This window comes from Salvelinus namaycush, chromosome 7, assembly GCF_016432855.1.
Source record: "Salvelinus namaycush isolate Seneca chromosome 7, SaNama_1.0, whole genome shotgun sequence".
NCBI classification, from domain to species: domain Eukaryota; kingdom Metazoa; phylum Chordata; class Actinopteri; order Salmoniformes; family Salmonidae; genus Salvelinus; species Salvelinus namaycush.
This window is the reverse complement of record NC_052313.1, coordinates 59,341,103-59,356,361: the sequence shown is the minus strand read 5'-3', so window position 1 is coordinate 59,356,361 and position 15,259 is coordinate 59,341,103. Positions and strand designations below refer to the sequence as shown.

Sequence of the window (15,259 nt, the reverse complement as noted above, 5' to 3'; positions counted from 1 at the left end):
GTAGGCCAGTATTCCACGTTGATGTTATGGGGTATCGTGTGTAGGCCAGTATTCCACGTTGATGTTATGGGGTATCGTGTGTAGGCCAGTATTCCACGTTGATGTTATGGGGTGTCGTGTGTAGGCCAGTATTCCACTTTGATGTTATGGGGTATCGTGTGTAGGCCAGTATTCCACGTTGATGTTATGGGGTATCGTGTGTAGGCCAGTATTCCACCGTTGATGTTATGGGCATCGTGTGTAGGCCAGTATTCCACGTTGATGTTATGGGGCATCGTGTGTAGGCCAGTATTCCACGTTGATGTTATGGGCATAGTGTGTAGGCCAGTATTCCACGTTGATGTTATGGGGCATCGTGTGTAGGCCAGTATTCCACGTTGATGTTATGGGGCATCGTGTGTAGGCCAGTATTCCACGTTGATGTTATGGGGTATCGTGTGTAGGCCAGTATTCCACGTTGATGTTATGGGGTATCGTGTGTAGGCCAGTATTCCACGTTGATGTTATGGGGTATCGTGTGTAGGCCAGTATTCCACGTTGATGTTATGGGGTATCGTGTGTAGGCCAGTATTCCACGTTGATGTTATGGGGTATCGTGTGTAGGCCAGTATTCCACGTTGATGTTATGGGGTATCGTGTGTAGGCCAGTATTCCACGTTGATGTTATGGGGTATCGTGTGTAGGCCAGTATTCCACGTTGATGTTATGGGGTATCGTGTGTAGGCCAGTATTCCACGTTGATGTTATGGGGCATCGTGTGTAGGCCAGTATTCCACGTTGATGTTATGGGGCATCGTGTGTAGGCCAGTATTCCACGTTGATGTTATGGGGTATCGTGTGTAGGCCAGTATTCCACGTTGATGTTATGGGGGTATCGTGTGTAGGCCAGTATTCCACGTTGATGTTATGGGTATCGTGTGTAGGCCAGTATTCCACGTTGATGTTATGGGGTATCGTGTGTAGGCCAGTATTCCACGTTGATGTTATGGGGTATCGTGTGTAGGCCAGTATTCCACGTTGATGTTATGGGGTATCGTGTGTAGGCCAGTATTCCACGTTGATGTTATGGGGTGTCGTGTGTAGGCCAGTATTCCACGTTGATGTTATGGGGCATCGTGTGTAGGCCAGTATTCCACGTTGATGTTATGGGTATCGTGTGTAGGCCAGTATTCCACGTTGATGTTATGGGGCATCGTGTGTAGGCCAGTATTCCACGTTGATGTTATGGGGTATCGTGTGTAGGCCAGTATTCCACGTTGATGTTATGGGGTATCGTGTGTAGGCCAGTATTCCACGTTGATGTTATGGGGTATCGTGTGTAGGCCAGTATTCCACGTTGATGTTATGGGGTATCGTGTGTAGGCCAGTATTCCACGTTGATGTTATGGGGTATCGTGTGTAGGCCAGTATTCCACGTTGATGTTATGGGGTATCGTGTGTAGGCCAGTATTCCACGTTGATGTTATGGGGTATCGTGTGTAGGCCAGTATTCCACGTTGATGTTATGGGGTATCGTGTGTAGGCCAGTATTCCACGTTGATGTTATGGGGTATCGTGTGTAGGCCAGTATTCCACGTTGATGTTATGGGGTATCGTGTGTAGGCCAGTATTCCACGTTGATGTTATGGGGTATCGTGTGTAGGCCAGTATTCCACGTTGATGTTATGGGGTATCGTGTGTAGGCCAGTATTCCACGTTGATGTTATGGGGTATCGTGTGTAGGCCAGTATTCCACTTTGATGTTATGGGGTATCGTGTGTAGGCCAGTATTCCACGTTGATGTTATGGGGCATCGTGTGTAGGCCAGTATTCCACGTTGATGTTATGGGGCATCGTGTGTAGGCCAGTATTCCACGTTGATGTTATGGGGTATCGTGTGTAGGCCAGTATTCCACGTTGATGTTATGGGGTAGTCGTGTGTAGGCCAGTATTCCACGTTGATGTTATGGGGTATCGTGTGTAGGCCAGTATTCCACGTTGATGTTATGGGTATCGTGTGTAGGCCAGTATTCCACGTTGATGTTATGGGGTATCGTGTGTAGGCCAGTATTCCACGTTGATGTTATGGGGCATCGTGTGTAGGCCAGTATTCCACGTTGATGTTATGGGGTATCGTGTGTAGGCCAGTATTCCACGTTGATGTTATGGGTGCATCGTGTGTAGGCCAGTATTCCACGTTGATGTTATGGGGCATCGTGTGTAGGCCAGTATTCCACGTTGATGTTATGGGGTATCGTGTGTAGGCCAGTATTCCACGTTGATGTTATGGGGCATCGTGTGTAGGCCAGTATTCCACGTTGATGTTATGGGGTATCGTGTGTAGGCCAGTATTCCACGTTGATGTTATGGGGTATCGTGTGTAGGCCAGTATTCCACGTTGATGTTATGGGGTATCGTGTGTAGGCCAGTATTCCACGTTGATGTTATGGGGTATCGTGTTTAGGCCAGTATTCCACCTTGATGTTATGGGGTATCGTGTGTAGGCCAGTATTCCACGTTGATGTTATGGGGTGTCGTGTGTAGGCCAGTATTCCACGTTGATGTTATGGGTGTCGTGTATAGGCCAGTATTCCACGTTGATGTTATGGGGTATAATGTGTAGGCCAGTATTCCACGTTGATGTTATGGGGTGTCGTGTGTAGGCCAGTATTCCACGTGATGTTATGGGGTATCGTGTGTAGGCCAGTATTCCACGTTGATGTTATGGGGTATCGTGTGTAGGCCAGTATTCCACGTTGATGTTATGGGGTGTCGTGTGTAGGCCAGTATTCCACGTTGATGTTATGGGGCATCGTGTGTTGGCCAGTATTCCACGTTGATGTTATGGGGTGTCGTGTGTAGGCCAGTATTCCACGTTGATGTTATGGGGTGTCGTGTATAGGCCAGTATTCCACGTTGATGTTATGGGGTATCATGTGTAGGCCAGTATTCCACGTTGATGTTATGGGGTATCGTGTGTAGGCCAGTATTCCACGTTGATGTTATGGGGTATCGTGTGTAGGCCAGTATTCCACGTTGATGTTATGGGGTATCGTGTGTAGGCCAGTATTCCACGTTGATGTTATGGGGTGTCGTGTGTAGGCCAGTATTCCACGTTGATGTTATGGGGTATCATGTGTAGGCCAGTATTCCACGTTGATGTTATGGGGTATCGTGTGTAGGCCAGCGACACAATGTGGGAATAAGTCTGTACTTTCTGAAGGAACTGTATCTCTTGTACCCAGACTGTTCCCACAACCTAATGAAACTGTTCTGGTGTCGCGCTCGCTATCCTCAAACTCCCTGTCATAAATCAACCAAGGCGCAGCGTGCATGTCGTTCCACATCTTTTAATCGGAGTGAAAACCTTAACAAAACAAAAAGGTAAACAGCAATGAACGTGACGCAACCGAGGTGCACACAAACACACACAGAAAATAATAATTACCCACAACATTAGGTGGGAAAAAAGGCTGCCTAAGTATGATTCTCAATCAGAGACAACGATAGACAGCTGTCCCTGATTGAGAACCATACCCGGCCAAAACATAGAAATACAGAAACCTAGAAAACAAAACCTAGAATGCCCACCCCACCCCACCCTGACCTAACCAAATAGAGAAATAAAACGGATCTCTAAGGTCAGGGCGTGACATCTGGCAACGTTTGAAGAACTTAAAAAGGCTGTTCTGTCAACATTCTGGCAACATCAAAGGAATGTTTTGTTCACCATGATACAAACATTATCTGAATGTCAGCACAACTGGACAGAAATATATCTTGTCATGTTCGCACAATGTTCCCACAACCTAATGAAACATTCTGGGAACCTTTAAAGAACAGATGAAATGTGTTCTGGGAACATCCCTGTAACATCAGGTGAATGTTTTGTTGCACCCTAAAATAAACATTGTAGAATCATCCACACAATTGTACCGTTTTTGTGTTTTGGGAATATGTATTTTGTGATGTCCCCACAATTTTTCCACTAGACTGTTCCCACAACCTAATGAAACATTCTGGGAACCTTTAAAGAACAGATTAAATGTGTTCTGGGAACATCCCTGTAACATCAGGTGAATGTTTTGTTGCACCCTAAAATAAACATTGTAGAATCATCCACACAATTGTACCGTTTTTGTGTTTTGGGAATATGTATTTTGTGATGTCCCCACAATTTTTCCACTAGACTGTTCCCACAACCTAATGAAACATTCTGGGAACCTTTAAAGAACAGATGAAATGTGTTCTGGGAACATCCTTGTAACATCAGGGGAGTGTTTTTTGCACCCTAAACCCCAAACATACCAACATGTGGTGGCTGTTACAGATGTAATGCACAACATGTGGTGGCTGTTACAGATGTAATGCACAACATTTTAGTGAATGTTAGGAGAACATTCCAAGGATATTTCACCTAAAAAAGTTCTAGACCAACATAGATTTAATCAAAAACATTCTCTGGATGTTTTTGGAATGTTATCCTATTGTTAGATAAACTCTAACTAGAACTTAAAGGGAATCTTAGCTAATGTTCTGGGGATGTTCCCGGTTGACTGGGTACGTGTCTGAGTTGGATATACAGCTGATGGATAGGTGTTGGTAAGGTATGCATCAGTAATAAGTTACAGCTTTGCCAGACATACCAGTGGAAGCTATTGATGCACTTCTTCACTCTTTTCCCCTAGAGCTTTTTAGAAAGAGAAAGAGAGAGAGAGAGAAGAGAGATAGAGTTGTGTCTGAGTTGGAATATTGTGTGTGTGTGTGTGTGTGTGTGTGTGTGTGTGTGTGTGTGTGTGTGTGTGTGTGTGTGTCTGTGTGTGTGTGTGTGTGTGTGTCTGTGTCTGTGTCTGTGTCTGTGTCTGTGTGTGTGTGTGTGTGTGTGTGTGTGTGTGTGTGTGTGTGTGTGTGTGTGTGTGTGTCTGTGTGTCTGTGTGTCTGTGTGTCTGTGTGTCTGTGTGTCTGTGTGTCTGTGTCTGTGTCTGTGTCTGTGTCTGTGTCTGTGTCTGTGTCTGTGTCTGTGTGTGTGTGTGTGTGTGTGGGTGTGGGTGTGGGTGTGGGTGTGTGTGGATATGATAGGTGATGGATAGGTGATGGATAGGTGATGGTGAGATATGCATCAGTAATACAGCTATACCAGACATACCAGTGGTGCACTTCTTCACTCCTTTCCCCTAGAGCTGGGCAGAGATGTTCCAGAAATGTCACTCAAATAGCTAACTGTGTGTGTGTGTGTGTGTGTGGACGTGTTTAACTATTCTTGTGGGGACCAGAAGTCCCTACAAGAATAGTAAGCGAACAAAAAGTTGACCAGCTGGGGACATTTTGTTAGTCCCCACAAGGTCAAATGCTATTTCTAGGGGGTTTAGGGTTAAGGTTAGAATTAGTGTTAGGGTTAGAATTAAGTTAAATATTAAGGTTAGGAGCTAGGGTTAGTTGTAGGGTTAGGGTTAGGAGCTAGGGTTAGGTTTAGGGTTAGGATAAAGTTTAGGTTTTTGGGTTAGGGTTAGGGTTAAGGTTAGGGTTAGGGTTAGGGTAAGAGTACGGGTTAGGATTAGGTTTAGGGTTAGGGGTTAGGGAAAATAGGATTTTGAATGGGACTGAATTGTATGTCCCCACAAGGTTAGCTGTACAAGACTGTGTGTGTGTGTGTGTGTGTGTGTGTGTGTGTGTGTGTGTGTGTGTGTGTGTGTGTGTGTGTGTGTGTGTGTGTGTGTGTGTGTGTGTGTGTGTGTGTGTGTGTGTGTATGTGTGTGTGAATCCAAACTCTTCCTAAAACTATTGCAGGACGTGTAGAGAAGTTGCTTTAACTTAACAGAAAGTTCCTGCCTCAATGGTAATAGCTCCCAACACCTATCAGCATGTACTTCAATCAATACATATTGTTAAGCCTGTCTAGGTGGAAGGTTGTAGTGTGAGGACATTAGTCTCCTTGTTTCCATGTCTCCAGACATCTGTCTGACATTTGGAGTATTTGCGTCCTTTGCAAATTTGTGTTTCTGTCTTGACTCTCTCTGTCTTGACACACACACTCTCTCTCTCTCTCTCTCTCTCTCTCTCTCTCTCTCTCTCTCTCTCTCTCTCTCTCTCTCTCTCTCTCTCTCTCTCTCTCTCTCTCTCTCTCTCTCTCTCTCCAGGTAAAGGATGTGATGAAGGATGTGATGGCAGGCCTACAGCAGACCAACAGTGAGAAGATTCTGCTTAGCTGGGTGCGCCAGTCCACCAAGGACTATCCCCACGTCAATGTGGTCAACTTCTCCTCCAGCTGGGCCGACGGCCTGGCCTTCAACGCACTCATCCATAGCCACAGGTATCTATAACACTCATCCACAGCCACAGGTAGGAGGATACTCCTCCATAACACTCATCCATAACTGGCCTTCAACGCACTCATCCATAGCCACAGGTATCTATAACACTCATCCACAGCCACAGGTAGGAGGATACTCCTCCATAACACTCATCCATAACTGGCCTTCAATGCACTCATCCACAGTCACAGGTATCTATAACGCTCATCCACAGGTATCTATAACACTCATCCACCGGTGTCTATACCACTCATCCACAGGTGTCTATAACCCTCATCCATAACTGGCCTTCAATGCACTCATCCACAGCCACAGGTATCTATAACACTCATCCACAGCCACAGGTCAGATGTCAAACCGACAATCATCCATATATCTTATCCCTAGACCTCATCCAAAGCCACAGGTCAGAGACACTCATCCTTAACACTCATCCACAGCCACAGGTCAGAGACACTCATCCTTAACACTCATCCACAGCCACAGGTCAGAGACACTCATCCATAACACTCATCCACAGCCACAGGTCAGAGACACTCATCCATAACACTCATCCACAGCCACAGGTCAGAGACACTCATCCTTAACACTCATCCACAGCCACAGGTCAGAGACACTCATCCATAACACACAGCCACAGGTCAGAGACACTCATCCATAACACTCATCCACAGCCACAGGTCAGAGACACTCATCCTTAACACTCATCCACAGCCACAGGTCAGAGACACTCATCCATAACACACAGCCACAGGTCAGAGACACTCATCCATAACACTCATCCACAGCCACAGGTCAGAGACACTCATCCATAACACTCATCCACAGCCACAGGTCAGATACACTCATCCTTAACACTCATCCACAGCCACAGGTCAGAGACACTCATCCTTAACACTCATCCACAGCCACAGGTCAGAGACACTCATCCATAACACTCATCCACAGCCACAGGTCAGAGACACTCATCCATAACACTCATCCACAGCCACAGGTCAGAGACACTCATCCTTAACACTCATCCACAGCCACAGGTCAGAGACACTCATCCATAACACACAGCCACAGGTCAGAGACACTCATCCATAACACTCATCCACAGCCACAGGTCAGAGACACTCATCCATAACACTCATCCACAGCCACAGGTCAGAGACACTCATCCTTAACACTCATCCACAGCCACAGGTCAGAGACACTCATCCATAACACACAGCCACAGGTCAGAGACACTCATCCATAACACTCATCCACAGCCACAGGTCAGAGACACTCATCCATAACACTCATCCACAGCCACAGGTCAGAGACACTCATCCTTAACACTCATCCACAGCCACATTTCAGAGACACTCATCCTTAACACTCATCCACAGCCACAGGTCAGAGACACTCATCCATAACACTCATCCACAGCCACAGGTCAGAAACACTCATCCTTAACTCTCATCCACAGCCTGTGGGGAATTGTGAATTTGCTCAAGGTGTAGAAAATAAGATAAGTTGAACAACTGCACTATTTAAGGTTTAATAGACAGTAGACAGACATATTGGGAGACAGACGCGTTCCTCTGAGAGGTTGGGAACAATCTGCCCCCTTCCACAGGCAAGACATTCATTATATTCTCATACTTATCTCTGCTCTCCAGCTGCCTCCCGGGTGCCTGGGCCCTGGTCAAAACATACTGCCTCCCGGGTGCCTGGGCCCTGGTCAAAACATACTGCCTCCCGAGTGCCTGGGCCCTGGTCAAAACATACTGCCTCCTGAGTGCCTGGGCCCTGTTCAAAACATACTGCCTCCCGAGTGCCTGGGCCCTGGTCAAAACATACTGCCTCCCGAGTGCCTGGGCCCTGGTCAAAACATACTGCCTCCAAGTGCCTGGGCCCTGGTCAAAACATACTGCCTCCCGAGTGCCTGGGCCCTGGTCAAAACATACTGCCTCCCGAGTGCCTGGGCCCTGGTCAAAACATAAGCCAACTTGCAAGGCCAGAGTGACCTCACTTTAAAGAGCCTATAGCTAAATGAAATCCTTCTGCCTTAGGAATGTCACTTAGGGCGTTAATGCTGTCTAAGTGCTGTTTTATAGTGAGCCCCATCCTCAGAGAGGGGTCTACCTCTGGTTTAATATGCGTCTCAAATTTTGTGTTTTGATGATATGAGAGACTGGTCTCTCATTCATCATTCTAACAAGGCATAGCAGGTAGCGGGAGAACGGACATCCACCATGTACCAAAACTCCCCTCCACTGGGGCTAAACTAGGCTGTTTAATTTGAATAAATGTGCTGGACAAGGCAAAACGTCCGGAGGCAGTGACCCTGAAGCGAGGTTGTGCAGAGATCAACATTGCATCAGTTGTTGATCATTAAACATCTCATGCATCATGTCCTCATAATCATCCTCGTTGTCGTTGGAATTGAAAACATTTCTCTGCAGTGTTTCAGCTACACGTTTCCTCTCATACATTTCCACACCACCAATGTTCTATAAACACCAGGAAGTCCGTTTTTCACGCGATAAAACGGCAACACTGGCTGTCCTTGTACCTTCAGCAGTCTGACATCAGTATTATCAACAGATATCAACGTTGAGTCTACCATTTGAATTTACCGTTTGAACCTTCAACTTAGCACAAACAGACACTGCCAGGACATACAGGGAGAGAGAAATATACAGTATGTATCCTGCTAACGTTAACATGAACCTGATTCATCTTACATTTCTACCATTCGCTTTTTACAGTAGCGTAACAGTCCTCTGTTTGTCTTTGCCATGCACCGTCCTGAGTGGTATACCAATGACAAATCAGTATCTCAATGTATTTATTTCAAATCAACATTACTACATATGTTTTCCAGTGTGAAGACCCCCACAATCAACCTGCTACTGTAAATAAACAATATTGGCAATCCCAAATCAATTACGGGCAAGGTTGACCCCCCCCTCCCAACACACATTTATCTGACATCTCTTCATTTACATTACACATGTAACTCATGCCTGTCTCAGTGGAGGGTCCTTGATGATGTCCCGAAGTCAATATCTGGGGGATAGTCTAATTTTCCCAACCAGACGAGTCTCTCACCTGATCATCCTTCACTGTCCATTTTGTCTCGTCCATTTTTTATCAGCAGACAAGATGTCTCCATGCTGGCTTCACATGCTCGGTCTCAGGACTCATGCTGCACTCCTGAGAGAAAAGCAGTCAATAGCTTCCACGGCTCGGACTCAGGTCTCAGGTAGAAGTGGTGAGGGACAAGGCCGTAATGGACACCATTACTTCAACCGGTTAGAAGGAGTGAGGCTCACATTGATCCCGGTTCACTATCACCATAACCTGGAGAGGAGACAGACCAAAACAACAGTTTAGGAAACAGGAATTTAAGACAAATTACTCACTGTATGACTAATTATTACATTTTCCAATAGTCTTAATATAAAATGTCTAAAACAAATAACAAAACACTTTTGAAACTATTTTGCAAGTTGACTTTTACTTCCCCATCATAGTTGGCGATCTCACCACAGAGGTAGAGGGTCAGGGAGGTAGAGGGTCAGGGAGGTAGAGGGCCAGGGAGGTAGAGGGTCAGGGAGGTAGAGGGCCAGGCAGGTAGAGGGCCAGGCAGGTAGAGGGTTAGGGAGGTAGAGGGCCAGGCAGGTAGAGGGTCAGGGAGGTACCAGGGAGTTAGAGGGTCAGGGAGGTAAAGGGTCAGGGAGGTAGAGGGTCAGGGAGGTAGAGGGCCAGGGAGGTACCAGGGAGGTAGAGGGTCAGGGAGGTAGAGGGTCAGGGAGGTAGAGGGTCAGGGAGGTAGAGGGTCAGGGAGGTAGAGGGTCAGGGAGGTACCAGGGAGGTAGAGGGCCAGGGAGGTAGAGGGCCAGGGAGGTAGAGGGCCAGGCAGGTAGAGGGCCAGGCAGGTAGAGGGTTAGGGAGGTAGAGGGCCAGGCAGGTAGAGGGTCAGGGAGGTACCAGGGAGGTAGAGGGCCAGGGAGGTAGAGGGCCAGGGAGGTAGAGGGCTAGGGAGGTAGAGGGTCAGGGAGGTAGAGGGCCAGGGAGGTAGAGGGCCAGGCAGGTAGAGGGTCAGGGAGGTAGAGGGCCAGGCAGGTAGAGTGTCAGGGAGGTAGAGGGCCAGGGAGGTAGAGGGTCAGGGAGGTACCAGGGAGTTAGAGGGCCAGGGAGTTAGAGGGTCAGGGAGGTAAAGGGTCAGGGAGGTAGAGGGTCAGGGAGGTAGAGGGTCAGGGAGTTAGAGGGCCAGGGAGGTAGAGGGTCAGGGAGGTAGAGGGTCAGGGAGGTAGAGGGCCAGGGAGGTAAAGGGTCAGGGAGGTAGAGGGTCAGGGAGGTAAAGGGTCAGGGAGGTAGAGGGCCAGGGAGGTAGAGTGTCAGGGAGGTAGAGGGCCAGGGAGGTAGAGGGTCAGGGAGGTACCAGGGAGTTAGAGGGTCAGGGGGGTAGAGGGCCAGGGAGGTACCAGGGAGTTAGAGGGTCAGGGAGGTACCAGGGAGTTAGAGGGTCAGGGAGGTAAAGGGTCAGGGAGGTAAAGGGTCAGGGAGGTAGAGGGTCAGGGAGGTAGAGGGTCAGGGAGGTAGAGGGTCAGGGAGGTAGAGGGCCAGGGAGGTAAAGGGTCAGGGAGGTAGAGGGCCAGGGAGGTAAAGGGTCAGGGAGGTAGAGGACCAGGGAGTTAGAAGGTCAGGGAGGTAAAGGGTCAGGGAGGTAGAGGGTCAGGGAGGTACCAGGGAGTTAGAGGGTCAGGGAGGTAAAGGGTCAGGGAGGTAGAGGGTCAGGGAGGTACCAGGGAGTTAGAGGGTCAGGGAGGTAGAGGGTCAGGGAGGTAGAGGGTCAGGGAGGTAGAGGGCCAGGGAGGTAGAGGGTCAGGGGGGTAGAGGTCCAGGGAGGTAGAGGTCCAGGGAGGTAGAGGTCCAGGGAGGTAGAGGACCAGGGAGTTAGAAGGTCAGGGAGGTAGAGGACCAGGGAGGTTGATGGTCAGGTTGCTGGAGGGTCAGATATTTAGATGGAGGTAGATGGTAGATGGAGGTACAGGGAGGTAAGATGGAGGTAGATTGAGGTACAGGGAAGTAGATGGAGGTAGATAAGGTACAGGGAGGTAGATGGAGGTAGATAGAGGTACAGGGAAGTAGATGGAGGTACAGGGAGGTAGATGGAGGTAGATAGAGGTACAGGGAAGTAGATGGAGGTAGATATAGGTACAGGGAAGTAGATGGAGGTAGATAGAGGTACAGGGAAGTAGATGGATGTAGATAGAGGTACAGGGAAGCAGATGGAGGTAGATAGAGGTACAGGGAGGTAGATGGAGGTAGATAGAGGTACAGGGAAGCAGATGGAGGTAGATAGAGGTACAGGGAGGTAGATGGAGGTAGATAGAGGTACATGGAAGTAGGTGGAGGTAGATAGAGGTACAGGGAAGCAGATGGAGGTACAGGGAAGTAGATGGAGGTAGATAGAGGTACAGGGAAGTAGATGGAGGTAGAGGTACAGGGAAGTAGATGGAGGTAGATAGAGGTACAGGGAAGTAGATGGAGGTAGATGGAGGTACAGGGAAGTAGATGGAGGTAGATAGAGGTACAGGGAAGTAGATGGAGGTAGAGGTACAGGGAAGTAGATGGAGGTAGATGGAGGTACAGGGAAGTAGATGGAGGTAGATGTAAATGTAAATATGTACCTCTATCTACCTCCATCTACCTCCCTGTACCTCTATCTACCTCCATCTACATCCATCTACTTCCCTGTACCTCTATCTACCTCCATCTACCTCCCTGTACCTCCATCTACTTCCCTGTACCTCTATCTACCTCCATCTACCTCCCTGTACCTATATCTACCTCCATCTACTTCCCTGTACCTCTATCTACCTCCATCTACTTCCCTGTACCTCCATCTACCTCCATCTACTTCCCTGTACCTCTACCTCCATCTACTTCCCTGTACCTCTATCTACCTCCATCTACTTCCCTGTACCTCCATCTACCTCCATCTACTTCCCTGTACCTCTACCTCCATCTACTTCCCTGTACCTCTATCTACCTCCATCTACTTCCCTGTACCTCCATCTACCTCCATCTACTTCCCTGTACCTCTATCTACCTCCCTGTACCTCTATCTACCATCTACCTCCCTGTACCTCTATCTACCTCCATCTACTTCCCTGTACCTCTATCTACCTCCATCTACCTCCCTGTACCTCTATCTACCTCCATCTACATCCATCTACTTCCCTGTACCTCTATCTACCTCCATCTACCTCCCTGTACCTCCATCTACCTCCATCTACCTCCCTGTACTTATATCTACCTCCATCTACTTCCCTGTACCTCTATCTACCTCCATCTACTTCCCTGTACCTCCATCTACCTCCATCTACTTCCCTGTACCTCTACCTCCATCTACTTCCCTGTACCTCTATCTACCTCCATCTACTTCCCTGTACCTCCATCTACCTCCATCTACTTCCCTGTACCTCTATCTACCTCCATCTACTTCCCTGTACCTCTACCTCCATCTCCATCTACTTCCCTGTACCTCTATCTACCTCCATCTACTTCCCTGTACCTCCATCTGCTTCCCTGTACCTCTATCTACCTCCACCTACTTCCATGTACCTCTATCTACCTCCATCTACCTCCCTGTACCTCTATCTACCTCCATCTGCTTCCCTGTACCTCTATCTACCTCCATCTACCTCCCTGTACCTCTATCTACCTCCATCTGCTTCCCTGTACCTCTATCTACATCCATCTACTTCCCTGTACCTCTATCTACCTCCATCTACTTCCCTGTACCTATATCTACCTCCATCTACTTCCCTGTACCTCTATCTACCTCCATCTACCTCCCTGTACCTCCATCTACTTCCCTGTACCTCTATCTACCTCCGTCTACCTCCCTGTACCTTATCTACCTCCATCTACTTCCCTGTACCTCAATCTACCTCCATCTTACCTCCCTGTACCTCCATCTACCATCTACCTCCATCTAAATATCTGACCCTCCAGCAACCTGACCATCAACCTCCCTGGTCCTCTACCTCCCTGACCTTCTAACTCCCTGGACCTCTACCTCCCTGGACCTCTACCTCCCTGGACCTCTACCTCCCTGGACCTCTACCTCCCTGACCCTCTACCTCCCTGGCCCTCTACCTCCCTGACCCTCTACCTCCCTGACCCTCTACCTCCCTGACCCTCTACCTCCCTGACCCTCTAACTCCCTGGTACCTCCCTGACCCTCTACCTCCCTGACCCTTTACCTCCCTGACCTTCTAACTCCCTGGTCCTCTACCTCCCTGACCCTTTACCTCCCTGGCCCTCTACCTCCCTGACCCTTTACCTCCCTGACCCTCTACCTCCCTGACCCTCTACCTCCCTGACCCTCTACCTCCCTGACCCTTTACCTCCCTGACCCTCTAACTCCCTGGTACCTCCCTGACCCTCTAACTCCCTGGTACCTCCCTGGCCCTCTACCCCCCTGACCCTCTAACTCCCTGGTACCTCCCTGACCCTCTACCTCCCTGACCCTTTACCTCCCTGGCCCTCTACCTCCCTGACACTCTACCTCCCTGGCTCTCTACCTCCCTGACCCTTTACCTCCCTGACCCTTTACCTCCCTGGCCCTCTACCTCCCTGGCCCTCTACCTCCCTGACCCTCTACCTCCCTGACCCTCTACCTCCCTGACCCTCTACCTCCCTGGTACCTCCCTGACCCTCTACCTCCCTGACCCTTTACCTCCCTGACCTTCTAACTCCCTGGTCCTCTACCTCCCTGACCCTTTACCTCCCTGGCCCTCTACCTCCCTGACCCTTTACCTCCCTGACCCTCTACCTCCCTGACCCTCTACCTCCCTGACCCTCTACCTCCCTGACCCTTTACCTCCCTGACCCTCTAACTCCCTGGTACCTCCCTGACCCTCTAACTCCCTGGTACCTCCCTGGCCCTCTACCCCCCTGACCCTCTAACTCCCTGGTACCTCCCTGACCCTCTACCTCCCTGGCCCTCTACCTCCCTGACACTCTACCTCCCTGGCCCTCTACCTCCCTGACCCTTTACCTCCCTGACCCTTTACCTCCCTGGCCCTCTACCTCCCTGACCCTCTACCTCCCTGACCCTCTACCTCCCTGGCCCTCTAACTCCCTGACCCTCTACCTCCCTGACCCTCTACCTCCCTGACCCTTTACCTCCCTGACCCTCTAACTCCCTGGCCCTCTAACTCCCTGGTACCTCCCTGACCCTCTACCTCCCTGGCCCTCTACCTCCCTGACACTCTACCTGCCTGGCCCTCTGTAAGGTCTTCACTGTAAGGTCTTATCCAGAGCGACTTACAAATTGGAAAGTTCATACATATTCATCCTGGTCCCCCCGTGGGGAATGAACCCACAACCCTGGCGTTGCAAGCGCCATGCTCTACCAACTGAGCCTCACGGGACCAGATGGAGGTAGATAGAGGTACAGGGAGGTAGATGGTAGATAGAGGTACAGGGAGGTAGATGGAGGTAGATAGAGGTACAGGGAGGTAGATGGAGGTACAGGGAAGTAGATGGAGGTGGATAGATAAAACCCTTAGAGAGAGAAACTAAATCAAATTAAAGCAGCAATACACTCCGTCAGAAATATCTGTATTACTTATTACATTCACCTTTCACCCTCTGGCCTTTCTAGTGAGGCTGATCCGCCTCAGCAGGAAGTCAGGACAGAGGTCAACACAGAGGTTAAAGGTTACAGGAAATAAAAGAAGGGGAAGAACGCTGCTTTGGTTCCTGTGTGTAGATGAACCTCAGCTCTCCCCCTTTCTTCACCTTTACTCAGACTAAATATTTAAAAACGTTCAAAATATCCTCTGTTTCTTAGTCACAGTGTTTTTCAGTACAATTCCCATCAGAATTCGGGACAATAGACTTCAGAAAATATTATTTGCGTGTCCTTTAAGGTGTCTCCTTTCTCACCCGTGAAGAACCAACTCAAAGCCAAT

At 49.0% G+C, this 15,259-nt stretch overlaps 1 protein-coding gene across 1 annotated transcript in view; it reads left to right on the top strand.

The window, feature by feature from the left end:
* The window catches only part of LOC120050880 (dystrophin-like), an 83,125-nt gene that overhangs the window by 15,333 nt on the left and 52,533 nt on the right, over positions 1-15,259 (top strand). Inside the window, 1 exon segment of the mRNA XM_038997405.1 lies at positions 6,117-6,289. Within this exon segment, the coding sequence (XP_038853333.1) occupies positions 6,117-6,289 (173 nt within the window).